This window comes from Cherax quadricarinatus, chromosome 30 (genome assembly GCF_038502225.1).
Source record: "Cherax quadricarinatus isolate ZL_2023a chromosome 30, ASM3850222v1, whole genome shotgun sequence".
NCBI classification, from domain to species: Eukaryota; Metazoa; Arthropoda; class Malacostraca; order Decapoda; family Parastacidae; genus Cherax; species Cherax quadricarinatus.
The window spans coordinates 2,197,388-2,213,300 of NC_091321.1; the positions used below are offsets into that span (position 1 = coordinate 2,197,388).

General features: G+C 39.7%; 1 protein-coding gene across 10 annotated transcripts in view; it reads left to right on the forward strand.

The window, feature by feature from the left end:
- Nf1 (neurofibromin 1) overlaps positions 1-15,913 on the forward strand; it is a 644,633-nt gene that overhangs the window by 115,752 nt on the left and 512,968 nt on the right. For all 10 annotated transcript variants that reach the window (XR_011392599.1, XM_053781766.2, XM_053781772.2 and 7 more), the window contains exon 10: positions 6,542-6,683. Coding sequence is in view for 9 of the 10 variants with exons in the window: in XM_053781766.2 (XP_053637741.1) it covers positions 6,542-6,683 (142 nt within the window). In the remaining variant the exon portion in view is untranslated. The remainder of the gene's footprint in view (positions 1-6,541; positions 6,684-15,913) is intronic.

Here is a 15,913-nt window from a genome sequence, read left to right on the forward strand (position 1 = left end):
TCTCCGAAGAGCACAGTGTCATCAGCAAAGAGCAACTGTGACAACTCCCACTTTATGTGTGATTCTTTATCTTTTAACTCCACGCCTCTTGCCAAGACTCTCGCATTTACTTCTCTTACAACCCCATCTATAAATATATTAAACAACCACGGTGACATCACACATCCTTGTCTAAGGCCTACTTTTACTGGGAAATAATTTCCCTCTTTCCTACATACTCTAACTTGAGCCTCACTATCCTCGTAAAAACTCTTCACTGCTTTCAGTAACCTACCTCCTACACCATACACCTGCAACATCTGCCACATTGCCCCCCTATCCACCCTGTCATACGCCTTTTCCAAATCCATAAATGCCACAAAGACCTCTTTAGCCTTATCTAAATACTGTTCACTTATATGTTTCACTGTAAACACCTGGTCCACACACCCCCTACCTTTCCTAAAGCCTCCTTGTTCATCTGCTATCCTATTCTCTGTCTTACTCTTAATTCTTTCAATAATAACTCTACCATACACTTTACCAGGTATACTCAACAGACTTATCCCCCTATAATTTTTTGCACTCTCTTTTGTCCCCTTTTCCTTTATACAAAGGAACTATGCATGCTCTCTGCCAATCCCTAGGTACCTTACCCTCTTCCATACATTTATTAAATAATTGCACCAACCACTCCAAAACTATATCCTCACCTGCTTTTAACATTTCTATCTTTATCCCATCAGTCCCGGCTGCCTTACCCCCTTTCATTTTACCCACTGCCTCACGAACTTCCCCCACACTCACAACTGGCTCTTCCTCACTCCTACAAGATGTTATTCCTCCTTTCCCTATACTCAAAATCACAGCTTCCCTATCTTCATCAACATTTAATAATTCCTCAAAATATTCCCTCCATCTTCCCAATACCTCTAACTCTCCATTTAATAACTCTCCTCTCCTATTTTTAACTGACAAATCCATTTGTTCTCTAGGCTTCCTTAACTTGTTAATCTCACTCCAAAACTTTTTCTTATTTTTAACAAAATTTGTTGATAACATCTCACCCACTCTCTCATTTGCTCTCTTTTTGCATTGCTTCACCACTCTCTTAACCTCTCTCTTTTTCTCCATATACTCTTCCCTCCTTGCATCACTTCTACTTTGTAAAAACTTCTCATATGCTAACTTTTTCTCCCTTACTACTCTCTTTACATCATCATTCCACCAATCGCTCCTCTTCCCTCCCGCACCCACTTTCCTGTAACCACAAACTTCTGCTGAACACTCTAACACTACATTTTTAAACCTACCCCATACCTCTTCGACCCCATTGCCTATGCTCTCATTAGCCCATCTATCCTCCAATAGCTGTTTATATCTTACCCTAACTGCCTCCTCTTTTAGTTTATAAACCTTCACCTTTCTCTTCCCTGATGCTTCTATTCTCCTTGTATCCCATCTACCTTTTACTCTCAGTGTAGCTACAACTAGAAAGTGATCTGATATATCTGTGGCTCCTCTATAAATATGTACATCCTGAAGTCTACTCGACAGTCTTTTATCTATCAATGCATAATCCAACAAACCACTGTCATTTCACCCTACATCATATCTTGTATACTTATTTAACCTTTTTTTCTTAAAATATGTATTACCTATAACTAAACCCCTTTCTATACAAAGTTCAATCACAGGGCTCCCATTATCATTTACACCTGGCACCCCAAACTTACCTACCACACCCTCTCTAAAAGTTTCTCCTACTTTAGCATTCAGGTCCCCTACCACAATTACTCTCTCACTTGGTTCAAAGGCTCCTATACATTCACTTAACATCTCTCAAAATCTCTCTCTCTCTGCATTCCTCTCTTCTTCAGGTGCATACATGCTTATTATGACCCACTTTTCTCATCCAACCTTTACTTTAATCCATATAATTCTTGAATTTACACATTCATATTCTCTTTTCTCCTTCCATAACTGATCCTTCAACATTACTGCTACCCCTTGCTTTGCTCTAACTCTCTCAAATACTCCAAATTTAATCCCATTTATTTCCCCCCACCGAAACTCCCCTACCCCCTTCAGCTTTGTTTCGCTTAGGGCCAGTACATCCAACTTCTTTTCATTCATAACATCAGCAATCATCTGTTTCTTGTCATCCGCACTACATCCACACACATTCAAGCATCCCAGTTTTATAAAGTTTTTCTTCTTCTCTTTTTTAGTAAATGTCTACAGGAGAAGGGGTTAGTAGCCCATTGCTCCCGGCATTTTAGTCGCCTCATACGACACGCATGGCTTACTGAGGAAAGATTCTTTTCCACTTCCCCATGGACAATAGAAGAAATAAAGAAGAACAAGAGCTATTTAGAAAAAGGAGAAAAACCTAGATGTATGTATATATATATGCATGTGCGTGTCTGTGAAGTGTGACCAAAGTGTAAGTAGGAGTAGCAAGATATCCCTGTTATCTAGCGTGTTTATGAGACAGAAAAAGAAACCAGCAATCTTACCATCATGCAAAACAGTTACAGGTTTCTGTTTCACAGTCATCTGGCAGGACGGTAGTACTTCCCTGGGTGGTTGCTGTCTACCAACCTACTACTAAATTATTATCACTTCTAATATGGTGTCACTTGTGCAAGGCATCTGGCTACCACATCTCATATTTATGTTTATTTATTCTACTGTGGGATGTATTTATCATCTTTATATGTTATGCATCGTGTTTATTATATAATTTTGAAAAAATATCATACACAGATTAATGAAAATGTGTATATTAACGTAATATACGACATTTAAATGAGACTTGGTGATTATTATTATCATTACTAATATGACGTCTGGAGACATAAGAGACTCTTACTGATTTTAATGTGTACCTGCACGCCAGCACAGTATGTAAGTTTATTTAGGTACAGGTGTGAGCAGGGCTATATTTAGTGAAGGGATTCAGGGAAACCGGTTATTTTCATATAGTCGGACTTGAGTCCTGGAAATGGGAAGTACAATGCCTGCACTTTAAAGGAGGGGTTTGGGATATTGGCAGTTTGGAGGGATATGTTGTGTATCTTTATATGTACAGTGGACCCCCGGTTAACGAACTTTTTTCATTCCAGTAGTATGTTCAGGTGCCAGTACTGACCGAATTTTTTCCCATAAGGAATATTGTGAAGTAGATTAGTCCATTTCAGACCCCCAAACATACACGTCCAAACGCACTTACATAAATACACTTACATAATTGGCAGCATTTGGAGGTGATCGTTAAGCGGGGGTCCACTGTATATGCTTCTAAACTGTTGTATTCTGAGCATCTCTGCAAAAACAGTGATAATGTGCGAGTGTGGTGAAAGTGTTGAATGATGATGAAAGTATTTTCTTTTGGGGGATTTTCTTTCTTGTTTTTGGGTCACCCTGCCTCGGTGGGAGACGGCCGACTTGTTGAAAAATATATATATATATATATATATATATATAAATATATATATATATATATATATATATATATATATATATTTTTTTTTTTTTTTTTTTTTTTCAACAAGTCGGCCGTCTCCCACCGAGGCAGGGTGACCCAAAAAAGAAAGAAAATCCCCAAAAAGAAAATACTTTCATCATCATTCAACACTTTCACCACACTCGCACATTATCACTGTTTTTGCAGAGGTGCTCAGAATACAACAGTCTAGAAGCATAAACATATAAAGATACACAACATATCCCTCCAAACTGCCAATATCCCAAACCCCTCCTTTAAAGTGCAGGCATTGTACTTCCCATTTCCAGGACTCAAGTCCGACTATATGAAAATAACCGGTTTCCCTGAATCCCTTCACTAAATATTACCCTGCTCACACTCCAACAGATCGTCAGGTCCCAAGTACCATTCGTCTCCATTCACTCCTATCTAACATGCTCATGCACGCTTGCTGGAAGTCCAAGCCCCTCGCCCACAAAACCTCCATTACCCCCTCTTTCCAACCCTTTCGAAGACGACCCCTACCCCTCTTTCCTTCCCCTATAGATTTATATGCTTTCCATGTCATTCTACTTTGATCCATTCTCTCTAAATGACCAAACCACCTCAACAACCCCTCTTCTGCCCTCTGACTAATGCTTTTATTAACTCCACACCTTCTCCTAATTTCCACACTCCGAATTTTCTGCATGATATTTACACCACACATTGCCCTTAGACAGGACATCTCCACTGCCTCCAACCGTCTCCTCGCTGCTGCATTTACCACCCAAGCTTCACATCCATATAAGAGTGTTGGTACTACTATACTTTCATACATTCCCTTCTTTGCCTCCATAGATAACGTTTTTTGACTCCACATATACCTCAACGCACCACTCACCTTTTTTCCCTCATCAATTCTATGATTAACCTCATCCTTCATAAATCCATCCGCCGACACGTCAACTCCCAAGTATCTGAAAACATTCACTTCTTCCATACTCCTCCTCCCCAATTTGATATCCAATTTTTCTTTATCTAAATCATTTGATACCCTCATCACCTTACTCTTTTCTATGTTCACTTTCAACTTTCTACCTTTACACACATTCTCAAACTCATCCACTAACCTTTGCAATTTTTCTTTAGAATCTCCCATAAGCACAGTATCATCAGCAAAAAGTAACTGTGTCAGTTCCCATTTTGAATTTGATTCCCCATAATTTAATCCCACCCCTCTCCTGAACACCCTAGCATTTACTTCTTTTACAACCCCATCTATAAATATATTAAACAACCATGGTGGCATTACACATCCCTAAGACCTACTTTTACTGGGAAGTAGTCTCCTTCTCTTCTACACACCCTAACCTGAGCCTCACTATCCTCATAAAAGCTCTTTACAGCATTTAGTAACTTACCACCTATTCCATATACTTGCAACATCTGCCACATTGCTCCTCTATCCACTCTATCATATGCCTTTTCTAAATCCATAAATGCAATAAAAACTTCCCTACCTTTATCTAAATACTGTTCACATATATGCTTCAATGTAAACACTTGATCTACACATCCCCTACCCACTCTGAAGCCTCCTTGCTCGTCCGCAATTCTACATTCTGTCTTACCTCTAATTCTTTCAATTATAACTCTACCGTATACTTTTCCTGGTATACTCAGTAAACTTATTCCTCTATAATTTTTACAATCTCTTTTGTCCCCTTTCCCTTTATATAAAGGGACTATACATGCTCTCCGCCAATCCCTAGGTACCTTCCCCTCTTTCATACATTTATTAAACAAAAGTACCAACCACTCCAACACTATATCCCCCCCTGCTTTTAACATTTCTGTCATGATCCCATCAGTTCCAGCTGCTTTACCCCCTTTCATTCTACGTAATGCCTCACGTACCTCCCCCACACTTACATTCTGCTCTTCTTCACTCCTAAAAGATGGTATACCTCCCTGGCCAGTGCATGAAATTACCGCCTCCCTTTCTTCCTCAACATTTAAAAGTTTCTCAAAATATTCTCGCCATCTACCTAATACCTCCCTCTCCCCATCTACTAACTCCCCTACTCTGTTTTTAATGGACAAATCCATACTTTCCCTAGGCTTTCTTAACTTGTTTAACTCACTCCAAAATTTTTTCTTATTTTCATTAAAATTTCTTGACAGTGCCTCTCCCACTCTTTCATCTGCTCTCCTTTTGCACTCTCTCACCACTCTCTTCACCTTTCTTTTACTCTCCATATACTTCTGCTTTGTAAAAATCTCTCGTAAGCTACCTTTTTCTCTTTTATCACACCCTTTACTTCATCATTCCACCAATCACTCCTCTTTCCTCCTGCCCCCACCCTCCTATAACCACAAACTTCTGCCCCACTTTCTAATACTGCATTTTTAAAACTATTCCAACCCTCTTCAACCCCCCCCACTACTCATCTTTGCACTAGCCCACCTTTCTGCCAATAGTCGCTTGTATCTCGCCCGAACTTTTAAAAACACTTGAAATTTTGGAGTTTCCAGACAAAATGGAGAGACTTAGTGCTTACGGATCTCACAGAGAATGTAAACAAACCGGGTGGGGCACAGTGACCATATTAGAAAGTCGGGAGGGGGGAGCCATATAGCGAGCTTTGGTCATAATTTGAAATGACCGTATTAGCGGAACGCCGTAAAGCAAAAGGCCGTAAAGTGGGGCCCTACTGTACATGTAAAGGTCTCACCCACTTTATGCAGTAGATGTGCTCCTGGCACATAAGGTGAATTTGCAAAAAGTGAATCCATCATAACATGCAAAATGCACAGCAGACACTTGCTGCCATTGTGTGAGAGCAAAAAACACACAGTAACCATCCTCTCTGTTAGATCTAATTTTTAGCATACATATATGGTGAGTAAAATATAGTTTATTCATAGTAAGTAATACCATATTGCTTGTGTTTCCAGCTTAAGCTGAATTGCTTTTGATTTATGTACCAATGTCAATATAAATTTTTTCATTATATGGCTTATGTTTTTTTTTATTGGTTAAATTTCCTGAAGTCATGATAATCTATTTACTATTGTTTTCCCTTGCAGAATAATAACACAGACGCGGCTTCACTGGTGGCCTCAGATTGATATAGTGTACAATAAATCTAGTGAGCTAAGATCTATGTTTACCGAAACCCTTAATAAAGTGACTCAGGGATGTATCTCTCTCACCCCATTGAGAATTCAGGTGTGTGAGATTTATCAATTTCTTTCATATCAAATTTTAATTCTTATAGGATTTGCTGTAATTGTAGTTTTAATTCATACCTTAAGAACTTTACTTCATCTTCTGAATCATTGTTTATAAGTATAGTGGAACTCTGGATTTCGTGCTTAATCCGTTCCAGAAGGTCGGTCTAAATCTGAAATATACGAAAACCGAAGTAATATTTCACATAAATAATATAAATACAATTAATCTGTTCCAGACACCCAAAAATATCAACAATAAATAAATTTTTTAAAGAATACCTATAATTTTACATACAGAAAACAATGAGAAATATAAAACATTAATGAAATGGATAAATGAACGTTAAATCACTATTACATACCTTTATTGAAGACTCTTGTTGGCATATGGAAGAAGGCGAGGAGGGGAGAGAGAGGAGAGCTTATTGTTTGGAAGGGGAATCCCCCTCCATAAGGACTTCAGGTCCTATCCGGGGTTGCTTCCCTTCCTTCTTTGTCTTTTACTGGCACTGGACCCCTAGCACACTAAAAATCTGTCTAGAGAGCTCTGTTTCTGGCATCTCTTTAAGATTTGCCTAAAATGGGACGAGGTATTGTCAATGAACATGTTGCAGATACGACTTATATCATCTTTGTCAAGGCGACATTTTTCCACAAAAGTTTGCAACTCATTCTACTTTGCACACCTGTCCTTAATCACTGAAGAAGGCACCTTCTTCCATCTCTCTTCTTCCTCCTCTGAAGTAGTTTCCTCAGCTGCAGTCTGTTGCTGTTCCATTTGAAGGTCTTGCAGCTCTTCAGTGGTTAGCTCTTCCCTGTGGTCCTCCACCAATTCTTCCACATCCTGGCCACTCACCTCCAACCCCATGGGCATCCCCAAAGACACAGTAGATTCCATAACAGGTGTAGGGTCGTCAGGGTCAGCCTTAAACCCTTCAAAATCCTTGTTGAAGACACATTCTGGCCACAATTTTCTCCAAGCAGTTCAAAGTCGTCAACATAACTCACGAAATCGTAATGACATGACTGCAAACAAATCATACCACGGATGGGGATAGAACTTGCGGTCTGGAGTTTTGAGACTCTGATCGCGGGTTCTATCCCCGTCTGTGGTATGGTTAGTTCAATGTCCTGGAAGTCACTCCCTGCCAAGCCTTACCTATAAGGCTTATGAAATGGAGGATATTGAAGTGATTTCTCCAGAACTCTCTTAGGGTCATTTCAGTGTCCGAGGTCACTTCAAAGCACCTTTGAAACATTGCTTTCGTGTAGAGTTTTTTGAAGTTAGAAATGGCCTGCTGGTCCATGGGCTGGATGAGAGGAGAGGTGTTAAGAGGCAAGAACTTCACTGTTATAAAACTGAAGTCCCTAAACAATTGATCTTCCAAATCTGGAGGATGAGCAGGAGCATTGTCCAGTACCAGGAGGCACTTGAGTGGCAAGTTATTTTCCAGGAGGTGTGTAAAGGTAGAAAGTTGAAAGTGAACATAGATGAGAGTAAGGTGATCAGGGTATAAAATGATTTAGATAAAGAAAAATTGGATATCACATTGGAGAGAGGGAATATGGAAGAAGTGAATAGTTTCAGATATTTGGGAGTTGATGTGTCAGTGGATGGGTTTATGAGGGATGATGTTAACCATAGAATTGATGAAGGAAAAAAGATGAGTGGTGCATTGAGGTATATGTGGAGAGAAAAAATGTTATCTATGGAGGAAAAGAAAGGAATGTATGAAAGTATAGTGATACCAACTCTGTTATATGGGTGTGAAGCTTGGGTTGTAAATGCTGCAGCGAGGAGGCGGTTGGAGGCAGTGGAGATGTCCTATCTAAGGGCAATGTGTGGTGTAAATATTATGCAGAAAATTCGGAGTGTGGAAATTAGGATTAGGTGTGGAGTTAATAATAGTATTAGTCAGAGGGCTGAAGAGGGGTTGTTGAGGTGGTTTGGTCATTTAGAGAAAATGGATCAAAATAGAATGACACGGAGAGCATATAAATCTGTAGAGGAAGGAAGGCAGTGTAGGGGTCATCCTCGAAAAGGTTGGAGGGAGGGGGTAAAGGAGGTTTTGTGGGCGAGGGGCTTCGACTTGCAGCAAGCGTCCGTGAACGTGTTAGATAGGAGTGAATGCAAACAAATGGTTTCTGGGACCTGATGAGCTGTTGGAGTGTGAGCAAGGTAATAGTTAGTGAAGGGATTCAGGGAAACCAGTTATTTTTATATAAACGAACTTGAGTTCTGGAAATGGGAAGTACAATGACTGCACTTTAAAGGAGGGGTTTGGGATATTGGCAGTTTGGAGGGATATGTTATATAGCTCTGGTCACCATATTACAGAATGAATATAAATGCACTGGAAAACGTACAGAGGAGGATGACAAAGTTGATCCCATGTATCAGAAATCTTCCCTATGTGGATAGACTGAGGGCCCTGAATCTGCACTCTCTCAAAAGGCATAGGATTAGAGGGGATATGATTGAGGTGTATAAATGGAAAACAGGAATAAATAAAGGGGATGTAAATAGCGTGCTGAAAATTTCTAGCCGAGACAGGACTTGCAGTAATGGTTTCAAGTTTGAAAAATTCAGATTCAGGAAGGATAGAAAAGCACTGATTTGGTAATAGAGTTGTGGATGAGTGGAACAAACTGAGTACAGTTATAGAGGCTAAAACATTGTGTAGTTTTAAAAATAGGTTAGATGAATACATGAGTAGGTGTGGGTGGGTGTGAGTTGGACCTGACTAGCTTGTGCTACTAGGTCTGATGCCATGTTCCTTCCTTAACCCTTTGACTGTCGAAGGGCCAAATCCTGAAGTTGCTTCTGGTGTCGCAAAATATTCGAAAAAAAAAAAATTATTTTTTCTTATGAAATGATAGAGAATCTTTTCCCGATTGTAAAGACACCAAAAAAACGAAATTTGATGGAAAACTGACGGAATTACGCTCTCGCGAAGTTAGCGACATCGGCGATATTTAAAAATCGGCAATTTCGCCCACTTTGAGCCCTATTTTCGGCTAATTCCGTTATTCCAGTCAACCAAACTCATAACTATTTCTTCAGAACTCTATTTTTTCTATCGATTGAGTACAAGAAACTGCCCATTTACCGATTTCAACTACCCAATAACATGGTCAGAAATTTGCAATTTGGCCAATTTCACGAAAATTAAAAAATACGACAATTTCAAAATAAGGTCCAGAATGAACAATGCAGACATTCCTGGCTCTAAAATAACATTTTCTTTGTTCATCAGTCATGTCTCCAGGTCCCTGTGATATTACTCTTGCTTTTTATTTTGAAATTTTATTCAAACAAAAAATAGAAGATTTACTGTTATGCAGACTACTGCAATACTGTAATAATTGTAAAAATTACATCAACCCATTCATGACTGCGTATTAGAATGGCTATTTGGACATTTATTGGACAATGACATCATTTGTTCACTTTTGAACATCGGCAAAAATCAAACATTTCCTGTACTTTGTGCTCCATTTCCAGGTTCTTTTTATAGTAAAATTAATCAAAATCACCTCCATTTCTATAATATAGTTTCCATTCTATCAAATGAGACCAAGAAAACGAGAATACAACCACAAATACTATACGAAAATAGACCACAAAGTCGGCATTTTAATTAAAAAAAACGGTCGGAGTTTTTTTTTTCTCATTATGCACTGCGTGCTCCAGGATTTTTTTTATGTGGTGCACACTGACCACACAGACCCATTCTCTCACATGTGGGCCTACTAGCTTTCTCCTGCCTGATTTGAAGCCGCTAGAATTTATGAGTATATATACGTCAAACACGGTACCTCGCAAACGTATATATACGGCCGCGACAGTCAAAGGGTTAAGTGGAAGTGACCTAACTAGGTGGGTCATCGGGCTAATCCGGGAGGGGGGAAGGAATGGACCTGCTTTGCATGGGTCGGTAGGCCTGCTGCAGGGCTCCTTCTTTCTTATGTTTTTTTTTTTTAACAAGTCGACCGTCTTCCACCGAGGCAGGGTGATCCAAAAAGAAAGAAAATCCCCAAAAAGAAAATACTTTCATCATCATTCAACACTTTCATCTCACTCACACATAATCACTGTTTTTGCAGAGGTGCTCAGAATACAACAGTTTGGAAGTACTGTATATACATGTACGTATAAAGATACACAACATATCCCTCTTTATATATGCTTCTTAACTGTGGTATCTAGGCACCTCTGCAAAAACAGTGATTATGTATGAGTGAGGTGAAAGTGTTGAATGATGATGAAAGTATTTTTTTTTTTTTCTATTTTGGTCACCCTGCCTTGGTGGGAGACGGCCGGCTCGTTGAAAAAAAAAAAATTCACACTCGGGTCAAACACTTCATGGACCCAGTCAGTGATAATTTGCTTCGTGACCCATGACTTATTATTAGCTTTCCACATAACACACAATTTACTCTTGATGACATTGTTTTTTTTTTGAACACTTGGGGATTTTCAGAGTGATACACCAGTAAAGGCTTCACTTTGAAATCCCCACTAGCGTTACCAGAGAACGAAAGAGTTAGCCTACCCTTCATAGGCTTGTGTCCTGGCAGTGCCTTTTCCTCCTGTATGATGTAGGTCCTCTTGGGCATTTTCTTCCAAAAAAGGCCTGTTTCTTCACAATTGAGCATTTGTTGGGGGATGAATCCTTCAGCCTCTACGTGCTCCTTGAATTCATCAGCGAATTCTTCGACCGCACATTTGTCTGAACTTGCAGCCTCACCATGCCTTACAACACTGTATGCTGCTACGCTTCTTGAATCTCTTGAGCCAGCCTCTGCTGGCCTTAAATTCACTAACAGTAGCATTTGTTCCAGGCGTTTCCTTTACGAGATCCACATGCAACTCCCTTACCTTTTCACAAATGATCAACTCCGCAACACTATCTCCCGCTAACTGTTTTTTGTTAATCCATACCAACAACAACAACAACAACTCCACATCTTCAATTGTTTATGATCTCTGTTTCGTTAGCATATTTACCCATTTCTCAACTTCAGCTTCCCTGATTTCTACTTTCTTTGCCAGGATGGAACAGATTGTTGATTTCATCTTCCCATACATCCTGGCAAGCTCGGCTGAACGTATGCCACTTACATATTATTCTACAATCTCTTTCTTGAATTCTTTCATGTTTCTCACCTACTTTACCGAAGGGCTGGCGCTAGGAATTTTCTTTGGGCTCATGGTGGCTTATTTCACAGTCACACTCAATAGTTAAGCACAAAAAAACAATGGATCAATATGAAATGTTTCAAATGAATGGGCAAAGTAATGCTCACTTAACCAGTGAGAGAGCCAGACCAAGACATGTATGTATGAGTGGCAGCTTCCCGGGCGGGCGGACACGTCTAATACATACGATTTCTGGGTTGAGGTACGAAATCCTGACCAAAATTTCGCCCAAAGAAGTGGTCTAAATCCAAAACGTACAATATTTGGTGCATACGAAATCTGGAGTTCCACCGTATATACAATACATCATTATGACCAGCACACTAATACACTGCTGTATGCATGCACTGCTAATGATTTCGTTTCTTTGCACATGCAAATATATTGTTAAGGGATTAGTTAAGTTTCCAGCTTTCATTTTTTATGTGCTACGTATGGAGTATCCTTTTGGCATTTTTCACTTTTCAAATTATCCTTTTCATTTTTGTAATGTATCCTAGTTCCTGTTTATTATAATTTAAAGCCATGTGTAAAGGCAGGAAGTTAAAAGTGAACATAGATAAGAGCAAGGTGATAAGGGTAAGAAATGAGTTAGGTAATGAAAAATTGAATGTTAGATGGGAGAGTGGAAGTATTGAGGAAATGAACGTATTCAGATTTTTGGGAGTGAACTTGTCGGCGGATGGGTAAGTGAAAGACAAGGCGAATTATAGAATTGATGAAGAAAAAAAGGTGGGTAGTGCATTGAGGTATATGTGGAAACAAAGTAGGATGTATGAGAGCACTGTTTAGTGGTACCAACACTCGTAAACAGGCATGAAGCATGGGTGGTGAATGTTGTAGCAAGGATGAGGTTGTAGGCTGATGTCGTGGCTGAAAGCAATATGTGGTGTAAATATTATGCAAAGAATTAGTAGTGTGGAAATTAGGAGGAGGTGTGGAGTTACTTAAAGTATTATCCAGAGGGCTCAAGAGGGGTTGTTGAGGTTAGGTTAGGTTAGGAGGAGGTTTTGTGGGGAAGGAGCTTGAACATCCAGTAGGGATGTGTAAACATGTTAGATAGGAGTGAGTGGAGGCAAATGGTTTTTCAGACCTGACAAGCTGTTGGAGTGTGAGGAAGGTAACATTTTGTGAAGGGATTCAGGTAAACCATTTAGATGGACTTCGAGTTCTGGATGTGGGAAGTACAGTGCCTACACTCTATAGGAGGGGGTGGGGATATTGGCTGTTCGGAGGGACATTGGAACTGTCGTATCTACGTGCCTCTAGCAAGACAGTGATAGTGTGAATGATGATGAAGGTTCTTCCTTTTTGGGTCACTCTACTTCGGTGGGAGACGGCCAGTGTGTTTAAAAAATTGTATGTATAGGTGTATTTATTTATTTATATTAGTGGCCCTGTAGTGTCTGGTCAGGTAAGGGAAAGAATTGGCTCAGTAACTGAGAGAGCCGAGAAGCAGTGGACTATCTAAAATGGAATTTTGATGAGTTAATGGAACATGTTGTATGAGTGTGTATGTAGTACAGTATTTTAAACAGAGGAAATGTGCAAATGGAAGAGCAACCTTGAATGATCCAATGGTCTGTTCAGTAGAGGCAGTAGATTGTATGTCAGCTGTCTCCAGATACTGGTATACAATCCAGTGACACATTTCAACAGCACAGGATAATTCCAGGTTGCACTTTCTCTCTCTTTCTTGTGTTATACAATCTTAATTTATTGCTGCTATCAGTCATTGCAAGAGAAAACTTATTTTACATGGTAAAGAGTATAAAGTGTCTTGTCTGCTCAGCTTTCCACACCATTTGTCACAACTAATGATGGATGTTAACCACAGTGGTATTTATCATATTGCAAGTGACAGGTGTCAACAGCTATTGCAGCACTTGTGACATTACATGTGACAAGTATCAGCAACCATTGTTGTACTTGTTACATTACATATGACAGGTGACAAAAAAAAAAATAGCAGTACTTGTCACATTGCAGATGTTAAAACAATTAGCTTTATTTTGATTTAAAATGTTTGGTCTTTATTTTACAGAGTTTACTTTTACATTTGAATATTTTGAGGTTTCACTTTCAGTGAAATCAAGATAAAAAAAAATTAGTTATACTGTATGTCCATGCATAATAATGACAATAAATTTCTTGTTCTCTCTCTGATCTGACCAGTTGTGCCAGGTAAAACCTTTTTGTTTTGGAGCCTTTTTGTTTGATTTCATTGTGGTAGAGTTCTTAGTATGACCTATAGTACATTGCTCCCTCCCTGAACACTCAGCCCCTCTGCTGCCCTTTCCTTCTTCCCTCTGCTTCTATCCTCCAGTTTTTACAAATCATGTGCAATTATCTATTTGAGTTTGGAGGAGAGAGAGGAAAGGATGACCTCTGTCTCTTGGTCTCACCTCTTAACATTGACTGACATGAAATAGTCCTGGCATACCTGTTTTTGAAACTGTGTGGAGTCTGCTGACACTGAGTCATTGTTCAGTTCATTTCACTTTTTATTTCTATCCCATTAATGTTGAAGAAATGTTTGTTGATTTCCAAGTGCCTCATTTAGGTGTATAATTTACAATATGCCCTCTTGTTGATGTTTCATTCCTTGTAAAGAGCCTGTTGTTTCTACCCTATCTGTCTGTTTATGTTGTGATCATATTCCCATTTTTTCATTATTCTAGTGAATAATTATTTTAGCTCTTGCTTTCTTTTTGGACTTTTTTGAATTTCACTTTATATTTTACTATGAAGGTTCCATGTGAGTTCTACATACTCAACAACAGGTCACTCAAAAGATATAGACTTTAGAATGTCTGTCTAGATTTCTGTATACCATGCCTATGTTTGTGAGCTTAGCTTTTGCTGCTAAAATTACTGTTTATGGTTAACCCTTTAACTGTCCAAACGTTGATCTACGTTGTTACTGCTACCTCTTTAAACGTAGATTGACGTTTTATTTTTCCTGCCTCCAAATTTGGTGTAATAGGCCTGAAAGGCATAGTCATTATAGAATGGGTCTTAACACTAAGTGTGTGCAGTATTAAATAAATTTGGACCACTTAATACCTTATGGGAACACCATTTCAATTGAGCGCCAACTAGAGCAACAGCGTGGCAAACACCAGAGATTCACTAACGCCATATTGTGTTAACACTGCTTTTAAGAGGAAAGTGAAGTTGACCTTGAGCTTAGTGGCTTTGAGATGGATGTGGCCGCAGGTGGTCGAAGGAATATCATAAACCTAGAACTAACCCACGTGCAACATTTGTGCCACATTCTTTCAATTTTGATACCATTGGTAGTAGTCTAATCCTTTTAGAATGTCCTATAACCTATGCCCTAAGTAAAGAGAAATGATTCTGTAACATGCATAATGTGTGTTCAACAGGTAGGCAGGCACGCACGCTGGGTAGCTGGCTTTGGCTGGCAGGCTTTGGCTGGCAGGCTTTGGCTGGCTGGCATTGGCTGGCTGGCATTGGCTGGCTTTGGCTAGCTGGTCGGCTTTGGCTAGCTGGTCAGCTTTGGCTAGCTGGCTGGCTTTGGCTTGCTGGCTGGCTTTGGCTGGTTGGCTTTGGCTGGCAGGCTTTGGCTGGCTGGCTTTGGCTGGCTGGCTTTGGCTAGCTGGCTGGCTCTCTCCATCCCTGTCTGGCTGGCTTTGGCTGGCTGGTTGGCTCTCTCTATTTCTGTCTGGCTGGCTTTGTCCCAGAGAGAGCTGCTCATAAACCTGAATCAAGGACTGAGTTTATTTAGGCATAGGTACACAATTGTACAGTTACCATGCATAGTGTAAATTACCTTGGATAACCCAAAAAAGCCTGATAAAATGCTATACTGTGCTTGTTGATGTGAGGCAAGACTGGTGAGTAATACGCATTTTCACTTGTTCAGATGTGACAATTCTGCAACATGTATAAGACCTGTTGGTTCATGAGTGGCTCTCTCAGAGAGAGAGAGAGAGAGAGAGAGAGAGAGAGAGAGAGAGAGTGAGTGAGTGAGTGAGTGAGTGAGTGAGTGAGTGCAA